General features: G+C 49.5%; 1 protein-coding gene across 1 annotated transcript; it reads right to left on the reverse strand.

Annotated features, from left to right (window-relative positions):
• Positions 1–932: 932 nt before the first annotated feature.
• Positions 933–6,258, reverse strand: HAPLN2 (hyaluronan and proteoglycan link protein 2; the record flags this gene model as incomplete). The annotated part of the gene is made up of 7 exons (XM_080916241.1): positions 6,178–6,258; positions 5,651–5,706; positions 2,732–2,873; positions 2,169–2,522; positions 1,930–2,046; positions 1,628–1,810; positions 933–1,213 (listed from the first exon to the last, which is right to left on the reverse strand). The coding sequence occupies exons 3-7, from the start codon at positions 2,817–2,819 to the stop codon at positions 933–935; spliced, it is 1,023 nt and encodes a 340-aa protein (XP_080772367.1). The 5' UTR covers positions 2,820–2,873; positions 5,651–5,706; positions 6,178–6,258.
• Positions 6,259–13,261: the final 7,003 nt, after the last annotated feature.

The following is a 13,261-nucleotide window of genomic DNA, read 5'->3' on the forward strand; positions in this document are numbered from 1 at the left end:
TGATCACAGCCAAGAATAAAGGACTCGTTTACTTTTAATTGTCTTTATCAGCATGCTTGCTGTATCTTTCTCCAGTGGATTTATTATAGTAATGCAAACTCACGGTGTGTCTGCCTGGTGCCTGTGGAGGTCAGAAGAGGATGTTGGATTCCCTGGAATTACAGTTACAGATGGTTGTGGGTCCTGGTCCTCTGGAAGAGCATCAAGTTAGCTTGCTGAGCTCTCAGTTCACACAGAATTTCCTGTCTTTAATTGTAGACGTTAGCTGGATGTGATCCCAGCATTTCGGAGGTAGTGGGAGACTGATCTGTGTGAATCAAGGCCAGCCTAGTCTATACTGGGAGTTCCAGGACAGTCAAGGAAAAATTGAAAGGCCTTGTCTAAAAATAAATAAAATTGATAAACTAAATAAAGCAGACCTTGGAAGCCCTACATACGTTTATAAATGAGTTTAGACCCATTGAATATTTGTTTTGTGGGGCCCAAACAGTTCTGGATGTTTGGAGTGCTACTGGAAATTTTGAGTAAGAAACCTTTGGGTGGCTGACTAGACATAAGGGCAGCCTGGGTTCTCCCGAGTAGATGGCTAGGCCTGCTGAGAATTCCTCTCCACGGTACTTCGTGCTGTGGGTGCTCTTTAATCACGAACCCAGTATAATGCTGAGTCATAAATGTAATAAAGCCTCTTTTCTAGATTGTAGGCCTGCAGTAGGTACTTCCAGACTCTCTCACACACGTACTCCAGAGCCTCCCAGCCCTACAGCTTATCGAACATAGACGGTGCCATGTTATTTTATTATGTCAGTTAATGTCCAGGAAGCCCCTTTACCCAGGTGCACGGCGCTGGCCTGGGAAGGCAGGTATGGGGGTTCGGCCTTCGTCTGTCCAGAGGGGACCCGCCACTCTGTCTCGCGTGGCAGGGCAGTGCTCGTCTACTCGGCATAGCAGTAGGTCCCGTAGGCCGCCTGCTGGGGCCGGGGAAAACCGAAGCTACGCACCCCGGGGTCAGGAAGACCCCCGCAGCGCGGCCGCGGCGTGGTGATGGGGAAGCGAACGCTGCCGTCCGCCAGCCAGCCTCCGTCGCACCGATCCAGCCCCGAGAACTTCCAGGCAGCGTAGAGGTGCCCGACCTTGGCTACTACAGCCCCGCGCCGCGCGCAAGCCGCGTGGGCTTCCGACAGCGTCAGCCGCCCGGGCACGAAGAACACCTGGCCTGGAAACACGAGCGGGTGAGCTGCGCCCAGAGCAGCTGGCCTGGGACTGGAACCCGGCCGGAAATGACAGCAGGAGAACCCCTCACAGGATGGTGCAGAGGAAAGTTGTCTGGGATGCTCCCGCCACATCAGACCCCGCCCACACCCTTTCTCTCCGCCAGGCTTCTTTCACTGGGCTCCGCCCCCAGTCTCGCCCCGCCCCACTCCTCTACCACTGGGCCCCGCCCCGGCCCCGCCCCACTCTTCTTCCAGGCCACGCCCACGACGCTGGGAGCTGACCAGCCTCTGCTCCGCCTTCAAGTCCAGCTCAAGCCACCTCCCAGGTCCTTTCTCCCAGCCCGGCCGAGTCCACCCTCCTGGCCCAGACTCGGAACCTTCCAGCAGGCCGAGCCTCCTGCCCGCCGTTGGCTCACCTGCCAGGGCCGAGGTGAAGCAGAAGGCGTCATAGCGGTCGCGGCTGCGGTCGCGGGGCCCGTAGCTGCGGATGCCCGGCCGCCCGTGGCCGCCGCACGGAGCCCGCGCGGTGAGCACAGGGTAACGCACGGAACCCTCCAGCAACCAGCCGGCGTTGCACCAGTCCAGTCCCTCGGTCCATGCTGGCGGTGGAGAGGGTGGGGAGGACGGGAGTCACTGGCGCAAGCCAGACTCTACCTCCCCGCAAGCCCTCCCCGGACTGCGTGCAGTCGGGACTGCCAGCCGGGGATCCGCTGCTCACCCTGGTAGAGTTGGCCGTAAGTGGCCAGGCGTCCATCCTGCTCCTCACATGCCCGCTTCGCCTCGAAGTAATTGAACTGGTAGCGGCCCCGGCTGGGTTGGTACGGAAACACCACACCTGAAGAACGGAGAGCTTGGGCTGGTGGCTGGGTACGGCGGGGAGCGCGGGCAGGGGAGAGCGACAGAGGTGAGGTTCCCCATACAGCTAGGGAACCCCAGTGCCCGCGCAGAAGAGCTCACCCTCCAGACGCAGGGTCAGCGCCACGCTCTCGTCTTCGATGCCATTGATGAGCTCGCAGCGGTACCGACCCTCATCTTCCAAACGCACGTTCTTGATGATCAGGGAGGCGTCCAGCCGATGCCCCCTCCGCAAGCTGGCGCGCCCTCCCAGGAGCCCGTAGTCCCGGGCGTGCAGTCCGTTGGTGATGAGGATTAGCGTTTCCCGGAGCTCCCCGGGCTCCACTTTGCTCCAGCGTACTTTGTAGCTGGGAGGCGAGGTGCCCAGGACGCAGGGCAGTGTGGCCGTGGCCCCACGACGAGAGTGAATGACCTCGTGGATGGGGGGCAGGAGGTAGTGGGGACCCGGATGGGGGGCTGAGCAGAGGGGCCACAGTGGCAGGCTTCATATCTTCCCTGCCCCAAGTGCCCAATCAGACCTAGACCCCAGAGGCTTTCCTTGGGCTCATCCTTACCTCTCCCCACTGATTCTCACTTCCTAAACTTTCAATGTCTGCCCCTTTTATTCCTCCATCCCTTGATCCCCTACCCCAGTGTCCTGGTTGGAGGCTGGGCTAGGGTCTTACCTGGATTCCCCAGGGCTTTGTGAAAGCTGGTGAAGGCCCAGGGGAGAAGGAGGCAGCAGAACGCAGGGAGAGCGATCCCGGTTGGCATGGCGGTGTCCCCAAGCACTGTCTGCAGGGCGCAGGTGATGGGCACACCTTAGTACTGAAGGGAAGAATGGGGACGGGGCAGAGATGAGGGTCAGCTTCCTGCTGGGTGCATGGAGACATTTGTGAGCTGCAAGCCAACAAGCCAACAGGCTGATGATAGGCTCAGCTAGCAAGTCTTGACTTAGCATCTCCTCTCTGATCCCACCTACTTCCCAGGCCTCCCATTGGGGTTTGGATCTCTGTATTCATTTGCCAGCATCAATTTCTACCCCAGAGCCAAATTAAATATGATTTCTCCTGCTTGGAAGGGGGGTGCTCTCCCCAGCCCCTCTCATGCCTCTGATAAAGTCCTTCACCTCCAAGGCTCCAGGATCCAGCCCCCCCCCCCCCCCCCGCTGTCTATGATGTCTTCTCTATCTGACTCCTGACTCTACTGGAGTCCAGGTACCCTGGATTGAGAGACATCAAGTTGGGCCTGACCTCTGGAAGACCTTCCCTCTCTCCAGTCTGTCTCCCTGTGACATATGAAGTCTCCTGGAGCAAATGGGGAACTTTTTCCTCAGACCTTTATTATCACCTAAACTCCCATGCTGGGTAGGCTGCGTCACTAGGGTTTTCCGGAACCTACAATGCATAGAGTTACAGGAACAGTGTAAATTGCAGCTGTCTGTCTGGGCTGTGGAGTCTCCTCCCCATCCTACCCTGTTTTTTGTTTGTTCGTTTGGTTGGTTTTAGTTTTTTTTTTTTTTTTTTTTTTTTTTTTTTTTTTTTTTTTTTTTTTTGGTAGCTCCTATCTTAAAAAAAGATTTATTTAATGATTTATGTATATGAGTACACCATCACTCTCTTCAGACACCAGAAGATAGCATCAGATCCCCTTGCAGATGGTTGTGAGCTACCATGTGGTTGCTGGCATTTGAGCTCAGGATCTCTGGAAGAACAGATGACCCCTTGTTTTATTTACTTTATAAACTAGGCTCTTCTACATGCTAACTGCATAGCCTTAAAGGCGTAGTTTGACCTCAGCCTCAGTGTCTTAGTAAAGTAATAATTGTAGCATCCTGCCAGTGTAGCCAGTCCTCATTGCCAACCGGAGAGGACCTAGAATTACTTAGTAGACTTTGAGGCAAAGCTCTGGGCACACCTGTGAGAATGTAGCCAGAGAGAATTAGCAGGGGAGGAGGCCACTGGATGTGGGCAACACCTTCCCATGGCAGGAGCACCAGACAGAATGAACAGAAAAGGAGAAAATGGGTCAAGGCTCAGGATTCCCTTCCTGGACCGTCCTGGTGAGAACTGCTATTAGACCATCCTACAAGGAACTGTGAGCCAAAATCAATCTTTCTTTAAGCTGTTTCTGTTGACTATTTTGGACATAGCAACAATAAACATAACTAACACACTGGACTTCACAGTTGCAAGAATTAACTGAATTAATCATGTATTTGTAAAACTCTCAGAACAGTGCCTGATGTGTAACACGTGCTATAGAGTACAGAGTTGGGGCCAACCTATGTGTGCATTGCTATGAATTAACGTTAACCAATCAGGGAAGAAGGAATGGTAAAGAAAGATCTTGAAGAGTATCCAATGCACTGGGTCCTAAAGACCAGCTTGTAGCTAAAGAAACAGGTTAGTTACATTAAGAACTTTCCTGCCAGGTGGTGGTGGCACATGCCTTTAATCACATTACTTGGGAGACAGAGGCAGGCTAGTCAGCCTTGTCTACAGAGAGAATCCCAGTGCTACACAGAGAAGCCCTATCTCAAAAAAAAAAAAAAAAAAAAAAAAAAAAAAAAGAAAAGAAAGAAAGAAAGAAAAAAAAGAAAAGAAAAAAAAGAAAAAAGAAAGAAAGAAAGAAAAAACCCAACCAACCAAACACAAACAAGACAAAACAAAAATCCGTCATCTTTCCACTAAGGGTTGGAGCACCCATACCAAACAAGCCCCCTACCCAACCCCCACAAAACCCCAAACCAAACCAAAACAAAAATCCCTCATCTTTTCGCTAAGGGTTGGAGCACCCATGCCAAGCTGGTCACGGGTCCAGAGAATCTGGCACCCTCTTCTGGACTGTGAGGATACCTACTTTTATAAGTACATGCCCACACCAACACACACACACACACACACACACATGCACAATTAAAAAGAAACTTCCAATAATAAAAATGAATGTTCTGCAGTAGCACACTCTGGAGGCAAAGGCAGGTGAATCTCAGAGTTCGAGGCCAGCCTGGTTTATATAGACAGGTTAGGAAAACCAAGGCTACACAGAGAGACCCTCAATTAAAAATAAAAGTGTGTGGGACAACGTGGTAAATAAGAGTGGTCTTTCTGTTTAGGAGCTGCCAAGATAGCTCAGTGTATAAAGATTCCCACCAAGCCTGAGTTCATTTCCTAGGAACTCATACGCTTTAAGGAACCGACGACTCCCACACTTGTTCTCTGACCCCATTCACACAGGCTTGGCACAAGCACACCATACATTAAAAACAAACAAAAATACAATAAAAATGGGCTGAGCTCGATCCAGGACAAGTTACCACAGACATGTTTAAAGTCCAATCTGACGTAGACACTTTACTGTGTACTTCAGAAATTCTGGCTCCTCCGGCTATCCAGGGAGGCCCCAATAAATACCACAGGAGCCGACACAGCGCTATGAGAGGAGGATTGACTGGGGGTTGAATCCAGATCGTACCAGTTTGAGCTCTTAGTCACTGGTTCTAATTTCAAGAGAAGTTCTGCATTTCAAGAGAAGCACACATTTAACGTTTCTACACCCCTTGCAGAAAGAAACAACACAGTAGCCGGCAGCCCATTGCCTACCTGCAAGATGATCTCTCCTCGGAGGCAAAGGGAGCAGTTCTCAGCAGCTTCCTGTCCTGTAGAAGGGAGAAATTGCAGTGGGGGTGTGCATTAGGGATCCTGGCGGTTCAAAGGACCCCCAAAGCCTCAGGGCTTGGGCATCTGATCAAGGCTGTGGCTCCTTTGACATTGTTCTAGAGAGATTTGTTTCCTGCGCTCAAAGAATCCAAGGCACTGAGGCCTATGTTCTCCCAGTTAAGCCAACTGTGACTGAAGCCATGGCACTTGATGTCCTGGGGCCAGGACAAGACTTTGGTTGGGATGGTGAGGGACAGAGTAAAGCAATCCGTGTGATTACCTAAGAGTTTGGAGAGCAGGCCTTGCTACTTCTCCTGTCCTTAGACCAGGGGTGGGACAGACTGACTGTAAGTACCAGGTGCCAGGCCAGAAGGGGTGGGGATGAACCCTACGTGTGAATTCAGCTCTGTATTTCCATATGGACCCCATCCAAACAACAGAATTGCCCTTCCCCCAAGCAAAGCCCTCACCTGTGCCCTCCGTGCCAGGCTACATCTGGCCTTTCAAGATGAGAGTCAGATTTTCAGGATGTCCGTCTGCTTCAGAACCCTGACCCTTTCTGTCTGTCTGTCCTTTCCTTTTCTGTCCACACCCTGTTGGAAACACAATTTCCTATTGTCCCTGTCTTCTCCACTATTGTTGGGTAACAGGGGCCCTTTATTCATCCCCTGAGCAATGGCATGGAAATGTCAACAGCTGGGGATGTGGGATGCAGGACTGGCTGGCACAAAGCACCGGAAAAAGGCCTGGGTAGGTGATTGGCTCAGAGCAGAAACTGACATCCAGGAAGAGACTAGGAGAAGGCTGAGATGGGGCACCCTCAGTACTCCAAACTCCAGGATTACAGAAAGAGCATGTGTGTGATGCTGGAGGACTACCTCCTCCGTGGGGTACAGGGGAGCAGCTAGGGGTGCTGCAGGAGAGGTAGAAATCACACGAAAAGGTTTCATTCCCCGGGAAGGGACTCTTAGCAAGGAGCGACTGTGGAAGTTCTCTAGCTATTTTTATGTTATTATTTTAGATGCATGAGTGTTGCTTTTTGATGTATGGTGGTGCCTGTGTCTGTGCACCATCTCTGCAGTGCCTATAAAGACCAGAAGAGGGCACAAGCGAGATACCATGGAATGGAAGTTATGGAACCCCCCCCCCCCCCCAGAGCTGTAACTTGGGTGAGGAGAATGAAACCTGGGTCCTTTGAAAGAGTAACAAGTGCTCTTAACCCCTGAGCCATCTCTCCAGCACCATGGAATCTCTCTAAAATTGAGTCTTCTGACTTTCCAGTTCCTCCTTCCTCTGCACTGGTGGATAAACTTTTTTTTTTTTTTTTAATTTTCAGGAGGATTGGTGAGATGCTTGTAAGTAAAAACCATATCCTGGCAACTGAATTCAATCACCAGACCCACAGTGGGAAGAGAATACAGACTCCCAAAAGTTGCTCTCTGACCTCCACACCCAAATCCAACCTGCAGTCCCTCACACACAATAACATTTGGAGAGGACACAGATATGAACCACCACCTGAAATGCAGAAGCAGGGGCATTGCCATAAGTTTGAGTCTGCCTTGGGCTACCGAGTGAATCTTCCTCAGAAACAAATAAAAACAGGGCCAGAGAGGTTAAGAGCGCTGGCTGTTTTCTATTGGATCTGGGTTCAATTCCCAGCACACACATAGCAGCTCACAGCTGTAACTCTAGCCCCAAAGGATCTGACATCTTCCTCTGGCCACAGCAGGCACCACACACACACATGTGGTGCACAGGCATGCATGTAGGAAAACATCCACACATATGAAATAATATTATAAAAATAAATGTCTGAAGAGGAGGATCCTTAGTCTCTCAGGTGGAAATGTATTTCTTTTATGCCTCCCTGGCCTCTTCTTCCATAGACTGAGAACTCACATACATGCACAAAGCTGAGGTGCACACCTGACATGGTTTTTGCCTGTGTACACCATATAGACATGTGTCAACCAGCAATTCAGAGTAAGACTAAGGTTTTGGCTTCTATCAGTGCAGAGGACCTGCCTCCAAGACAATTACTTAAAAGCCCTCGAAGCTTCAAATTTCTCCTTCCTTTTTAAAGATTTTATTATTTTTAGCTGAGAGTGGAGGCCTATAGCTTTAATCTCAGAACTCAGAAGGCAGAAGTGAGTATATTAGATTCTCCTGGAGTCTGAAGTCAGCCTGATCTACATAGCAAGTTCCAGGACAGACAAGGTTACATAGAGAGACCCTGTCTCAGAAAAAGCAAGACAAACTTTGTTATTTTTTATAAAGATGCATTTTGTGTATGTGAGTACACTGTAGCTGTCCACAGACACACCAGAAGAGGGCATCAGATCTCGTTACAGATGGTTGTGAACCACCATGTGGTTACTGGGAATTGAACTCAGGACCTCTGGAAGAGCAGTCAGTGCTCTAACCACTGAGCCATCTCTCCAGCCCCTATTTGTTATTTTTAGTCATGCATGCTTCTGAGTGTGGGTAAGTGCATGTGAGTCACTGAGGAAACCAGGAGTGTCAGGCTCCCCTGGAGTAGAGTTAAGGCTCTAGGCCATCTTTGTCTCTGCAGAACAACCCCACCTAGTAGCTTCAGGATTCTAGACTTATCTTTAGAAGAGGGGCCCAGACACCGAATAGATGAGAAAGACAATGCTGAGCACCAAGGCGGGGCTATGACTTAAGCTTCTGGACGTTTTGTTGTTTGTAAGTATTCTGGGTCTCATGAGGTAGACCCGGCTGGCCTGGAACTCGATTTGTAGACCAGGCTGGCCTCAAACTCACAGAGATCCACCTGCCTCTGCCTTCCGAGTGCTGGGTTTAAAGGCGGTTGACCCTTTCCTCCACTCCCACCCCTTAAATGTGTATGTTTTACGTATGTGCGTCAGATGCACAGTTACTTCCTGCACAGGACAGAAGAAGCCATCAGATCCCCTAAAACTGGAGTTACAAATGGTTCTGAGCTTCCATGTGGTTTTGGGAATGGAACTCATCATGTCCTATGGAAGAACAAGCAGGGCTCTGGACCGCTAAGACATCTCTCCGGCCCTCCAGTTTTTCTGCTAAGCCTTCTGCTCTTCTTTTGGTCTCCCTAAGTCTGATGCACTCCCAGAATAACATTTGGGCATATTTTACATGGGACCAACGGGGTTATACTCTTCAGGACAAGGTTGACTGTCCTTTTCTAAGCAGCTATGCTCCCCGCACCCCTACTCCAATCTTGCTGCTAAGCCCTTTCCCCTCCTCCAGGGACTCACCCATCCCTTCCTAGTGAGAGGACAAATAGCCTGCTGTCCCGGGGTTCGGGACGGCCTGATCCCATGCATCTGATTGGCTTCCTCCCAAGACAAACAGAGGAGAGAAAGAGTCTGGAGGGCCACTCCTCCTCTCCGGCCGGCTCAGACCTCTTCTCTAGTTGCACATTAAGCTTCTCCTGCATGGAAGGGCTGAGCTTGGCCAGCTCAGAGCTTCTCGAGCTGCAAGAGGAGGCTTCTGAGGAAGACTGAGGAAAGAACCGCCCGTGTAACCATGAGTAATGAGTAACTCAGGGTTACTCTCAGCTCAGGTATCCAGACCTGTGAAGAGGAAGCAGGTCAGTGCCCCAGGCCTAAGCGTCTTCCTAGAGGTTTGCTCTCAGGACTTTCGGTCTGCAGCTTCCGACTTAGTGGCCAAAGTAAAGCCAAGCGTGGTCCCAGTTTACCACCAGATGGTCGCATAAGTTGCTGGAAAGGCTGGCAGGATGCCACTGCAGGGGTTAGGGGAGGGGTACATGTGATTGGCAGGGCTCCCATCCCTTTCAGTGACTCTCACAGCGTCATCCAGGGTCCTCTTTGGGCGGCTGAGTATTGCCACGCTAAGAAGTGACCCTGAGAATGAGCCACGAGGACATCACACCTCCTCCACTCGGGACGCCTTAAAAGTGCCCCCGTGAGTTAGGATGAGGGTTCAGGTAGGAAAATGAGAAGGCCGAAAGGGAGGGTCCCGAAATGGAGAGATTTGACGTTACTAACTAGCATCAGCCATGCCTTCTCTGGTGGAAGGACAGCGGGAAGGAGAGAGGAAGAGAAAACACAGCCGTATCTCCGCCTCCTGGTGCAATCCATGAAGAGAGCGCTACCCTGGCAGGAGACTGAAGCTCTTCTAGCTGCCCTGTCAGCCTAGAAGTCCTGGCTGAGATTCAGCAACCTGTTCTTCTCTGATCTCATTCTTTGGGACCCCTGAGTAAGAGTTGCCCAATACCTGCTGAGAATCTAGAACCCAAAGGAAGCTGTGGGAGGAAAGAACTCGCGCGGGGGGGGGGGCACCTTCCTGATGTCATGGTCTCACCCCCAACCTGGAGGAGACCCAGAGGTGCAGGAGCTCTTCTCAGGGATGTGGGAAACTCTTGATTGAGTTTTGCTTATGAACGGTCATGTTAACCTATCATCTGCTTGCGACTGTCAGTCCACTATTAAGTCACATGTTTGTCTAACTGCCCCTGTAGATAATTTAAGATCTCGACCCCTCACTCTGTTAACCCGTATTCTTCTCCTGGGCCCCAGAGTTTCTGATGCCTAGGCAGGCCTTAACCTCCAAATCCTCCTAGCTTGGTCTCCTGAGTAGGGTTGTAAGACCCGGAGGAGTCTTAGCTCAGGAGCTCGACCCACAGAGCACAATTAGACGATAGACCGCTGTAATAACAAGAGGTTTTTATTCCATGTACACGGGTTGCTCATCCTCACAGGAAGAGTCAACCCCGAACTCAAAAAGCACTCGTACATCATATATATATATATATATATATATATATATATATATATATATTTTTTTTTTTTTGTGAGGAGGGTGAACTACTATTTTACCATTGGTCAGTAGTATAGTTTTTAGAAAGAGGAGAGGAAAAGGGAGAAAAGGAGGGAGAAACTTTGGCAGTAAGGCTGTTGACAATTTGCATTCTCCTTGAAATTCAGTACAGGGAGGGGTAGGGGAGCTGTGCCTAAAGCAGTCATTTTTGTTTTGTCTTAACTCAATTTGATCAGTATATTGACCTGTCCACTAAAACTTTGTTTTTACGTTTTCAGAACCTTGTTTATATATTTCAAAACTTTGAGGGGTTTTGTCCTTGTTTTGTTTCTCAGAAATGGGTGATTAGAGCATGAGTTAATTATGATATTTGTCAGGACCCTATCTAGGGCTTTCTAGAGGGCCAGGTGGCTATCAGTCAGTATATTCTGTGGTTCTTTTCTGAGAATTACTCTGGGCCATTGTTTTTATTTGTCAGGCACAGGCAGAATCTCATAGCCTTGGGATGACTGGAAAATCTCTGAGTCTGGCTTTAACCATTTCTGCATCTTTAGGGTCTCACATTCTAAGAATGGGGTGTTTTGGAAAGGTCTCAGAGTCCCCAAAAACCTTGTTTTTTTTTTTTTTTTTTTTTTTTTTTTTTTTTTTTTACATCAGTAGCTGAAGTGTACTTGAGACACTATGCGCAGCTTCATCTTCTCAGGCCCTGGTTATCTTCACAGTCGGTTGGTGCACACACCTAGATTCACTGCGGTCTGTCTTAAACCCGGAAGTGAGGCCTGCACGTCTGCATATGTGGTGCCTTCATTCTCACGCCGGATGGAATGGTTAACAGAAACAAGCATGCCCTGTTTTACTTCTTCTTTCTCTACTTTCTTCCAAACAGGATAACCAACCTCAGCAAATGGGACTGTTTATTTCAAAACGGTGAGGGGCAGACACAGTGGGCATGATGACTTTTCCTTGGTCGTCCACACTTAGTTACTTGTGGGATTAACTAAAACCCAAACACCTGGGCAGCATCCGCTGGATTTCGAGTGAGCAACTGTTTATATATGTTGTGGAAGCCTATGTAGTGTGATTGTCAAGCATATTACCTTAGATTGGGCAGTGAGTACTCTTCTCACCAGGGTCTCTGCGGAAGAAGCACATAAACAGGAGACTTGGGGAGTGCAGACTCAGCAGGCCTACCACCTACATCAGCACTCCCTGCAGCACTCCCTGTTCTGACGTCTGGAATACCCTGGAACACAGTGTGTCTAAGGAGCTGTGTGCCAGGTCACGTCTGCATTTTCCTTTTACAAAGACCCACCCTAATCTGGACCTTTGAAGGTGGGAATATCTATCTTTAGTCTGGACCACACCTTCTGGTAGCAGACTCTGTAAAGGACATGGAAGAAGGAAGTTTTTGCTCTTGGCCTGCTTGCCCTTGCTCTTGCCTCGTCGTCGTCTTAGAGCCTATGAATACCGAAGACCAGCTGAGACATCTAGGCCCGAGGACTGAACAAGTACTGGATTCTTGAACTTCACTTTGGAGGCAGACACTGTCGAAATAGCTGAACCACAGCCTGTAAGCCACTCCAACAAATCACATATGATTTATTCTTATTATATCAATTTTGTTTCCCTAAAGAATTGAATACTTTAACTAGAGCTTAGTGAGCCACACTAGTTGGACCTCGGAAGACAGTGGGGCTAAAACCAATGTGATTATGATGACCCAGCTCAAGAAGTTTCAGAGGAGAATATTAATTGAGCAAGGTCTGTGGGTGTGTGGAAAGCCCCCAGAACCAATCTCAAGTTGAGACAGAGGGGTCCTCTTCTGAGCCTCTGAGTACTTTGACCCTACGTTTTGACTGTGTGGAGAGCCTGTTATGGCTGACTGGAAACTGGCCCTTGTCTGGAGATCAGACTAAGTCAGTGAAACAGATATGGGAGGAGAGGAATGTTAGTTTGGTTTTGTTTGTTTAGATTTATTTATTATGTATACAATATCTTGCCTGCATGTATGCCTATACACCAGAAGGGGGCACCAGACATTATAGATGGTTGTGAGCCACCATGTGGCTGCTGGGACTTGAACTCAGAACCTCTGGAAGAGCAGTTGGTGCTCCTAACTTCTGAGCCATCTCTCCAGCCCGGTTTTCTTTTCTTTTCTTTTCTTTTCTTTTTTCCCTTAATAAGGAAAGGAAAGATAATGGTGGAGAGGGAAGGAGGGTCTTGAGGGGGACGAACAGGTAGGTCTATCCATTAGGTGGTCTCGAAAAGACTCAGCAACAGTGCTAGACGATCATGTTCACTGGAGCCCAAGCTGTCAGTGACCTTCAGAGACTTGAAGCGTCCAAGGCCTGAACAAGGTGAGAAAGGCAGACTAGAGAAAAGTTAGGGAAGGAGTGGCTACCTGAAAGACAGATGGCCCCGCCAAGCTCATTTGGGCCCCAAACTGGGTTTACGTAGAACACCAATGAGGGCCCCAGGGCCAGAGGCCCCGTCCATGGAATTTATCATGGAAGCAGACAGGTTTTCATGTGGCTAGACTGGCAACAACACTCTGTTTTTGGTATCATTTATGCCCCCCCCGCCCCCCCCCCCGTTAAGGATTCATTTCTGTGAGTGGGTATGTGAACCAGAAACAAACACTCTTAACAGGATAGCCAACAACTCTGCCCCCCACCCGTGTGTTTTCATTATTTTTTTTAAAGATTTATTTATTACATATACATACACTGTAGCTGTCTTAACGAGACACATCAAAACAGGGAACCAGAT

Source organism: Micromys minutus, assembly GCF_963924665.1.
Source record: "Micromys minutus genome assembly, chromosome: 4".
Lineage (NCBI taxonomy): Eukaryota > Metazoa > Chordata > Mammalia > Rodentia > Muridae > Micromys > Micromys minutus.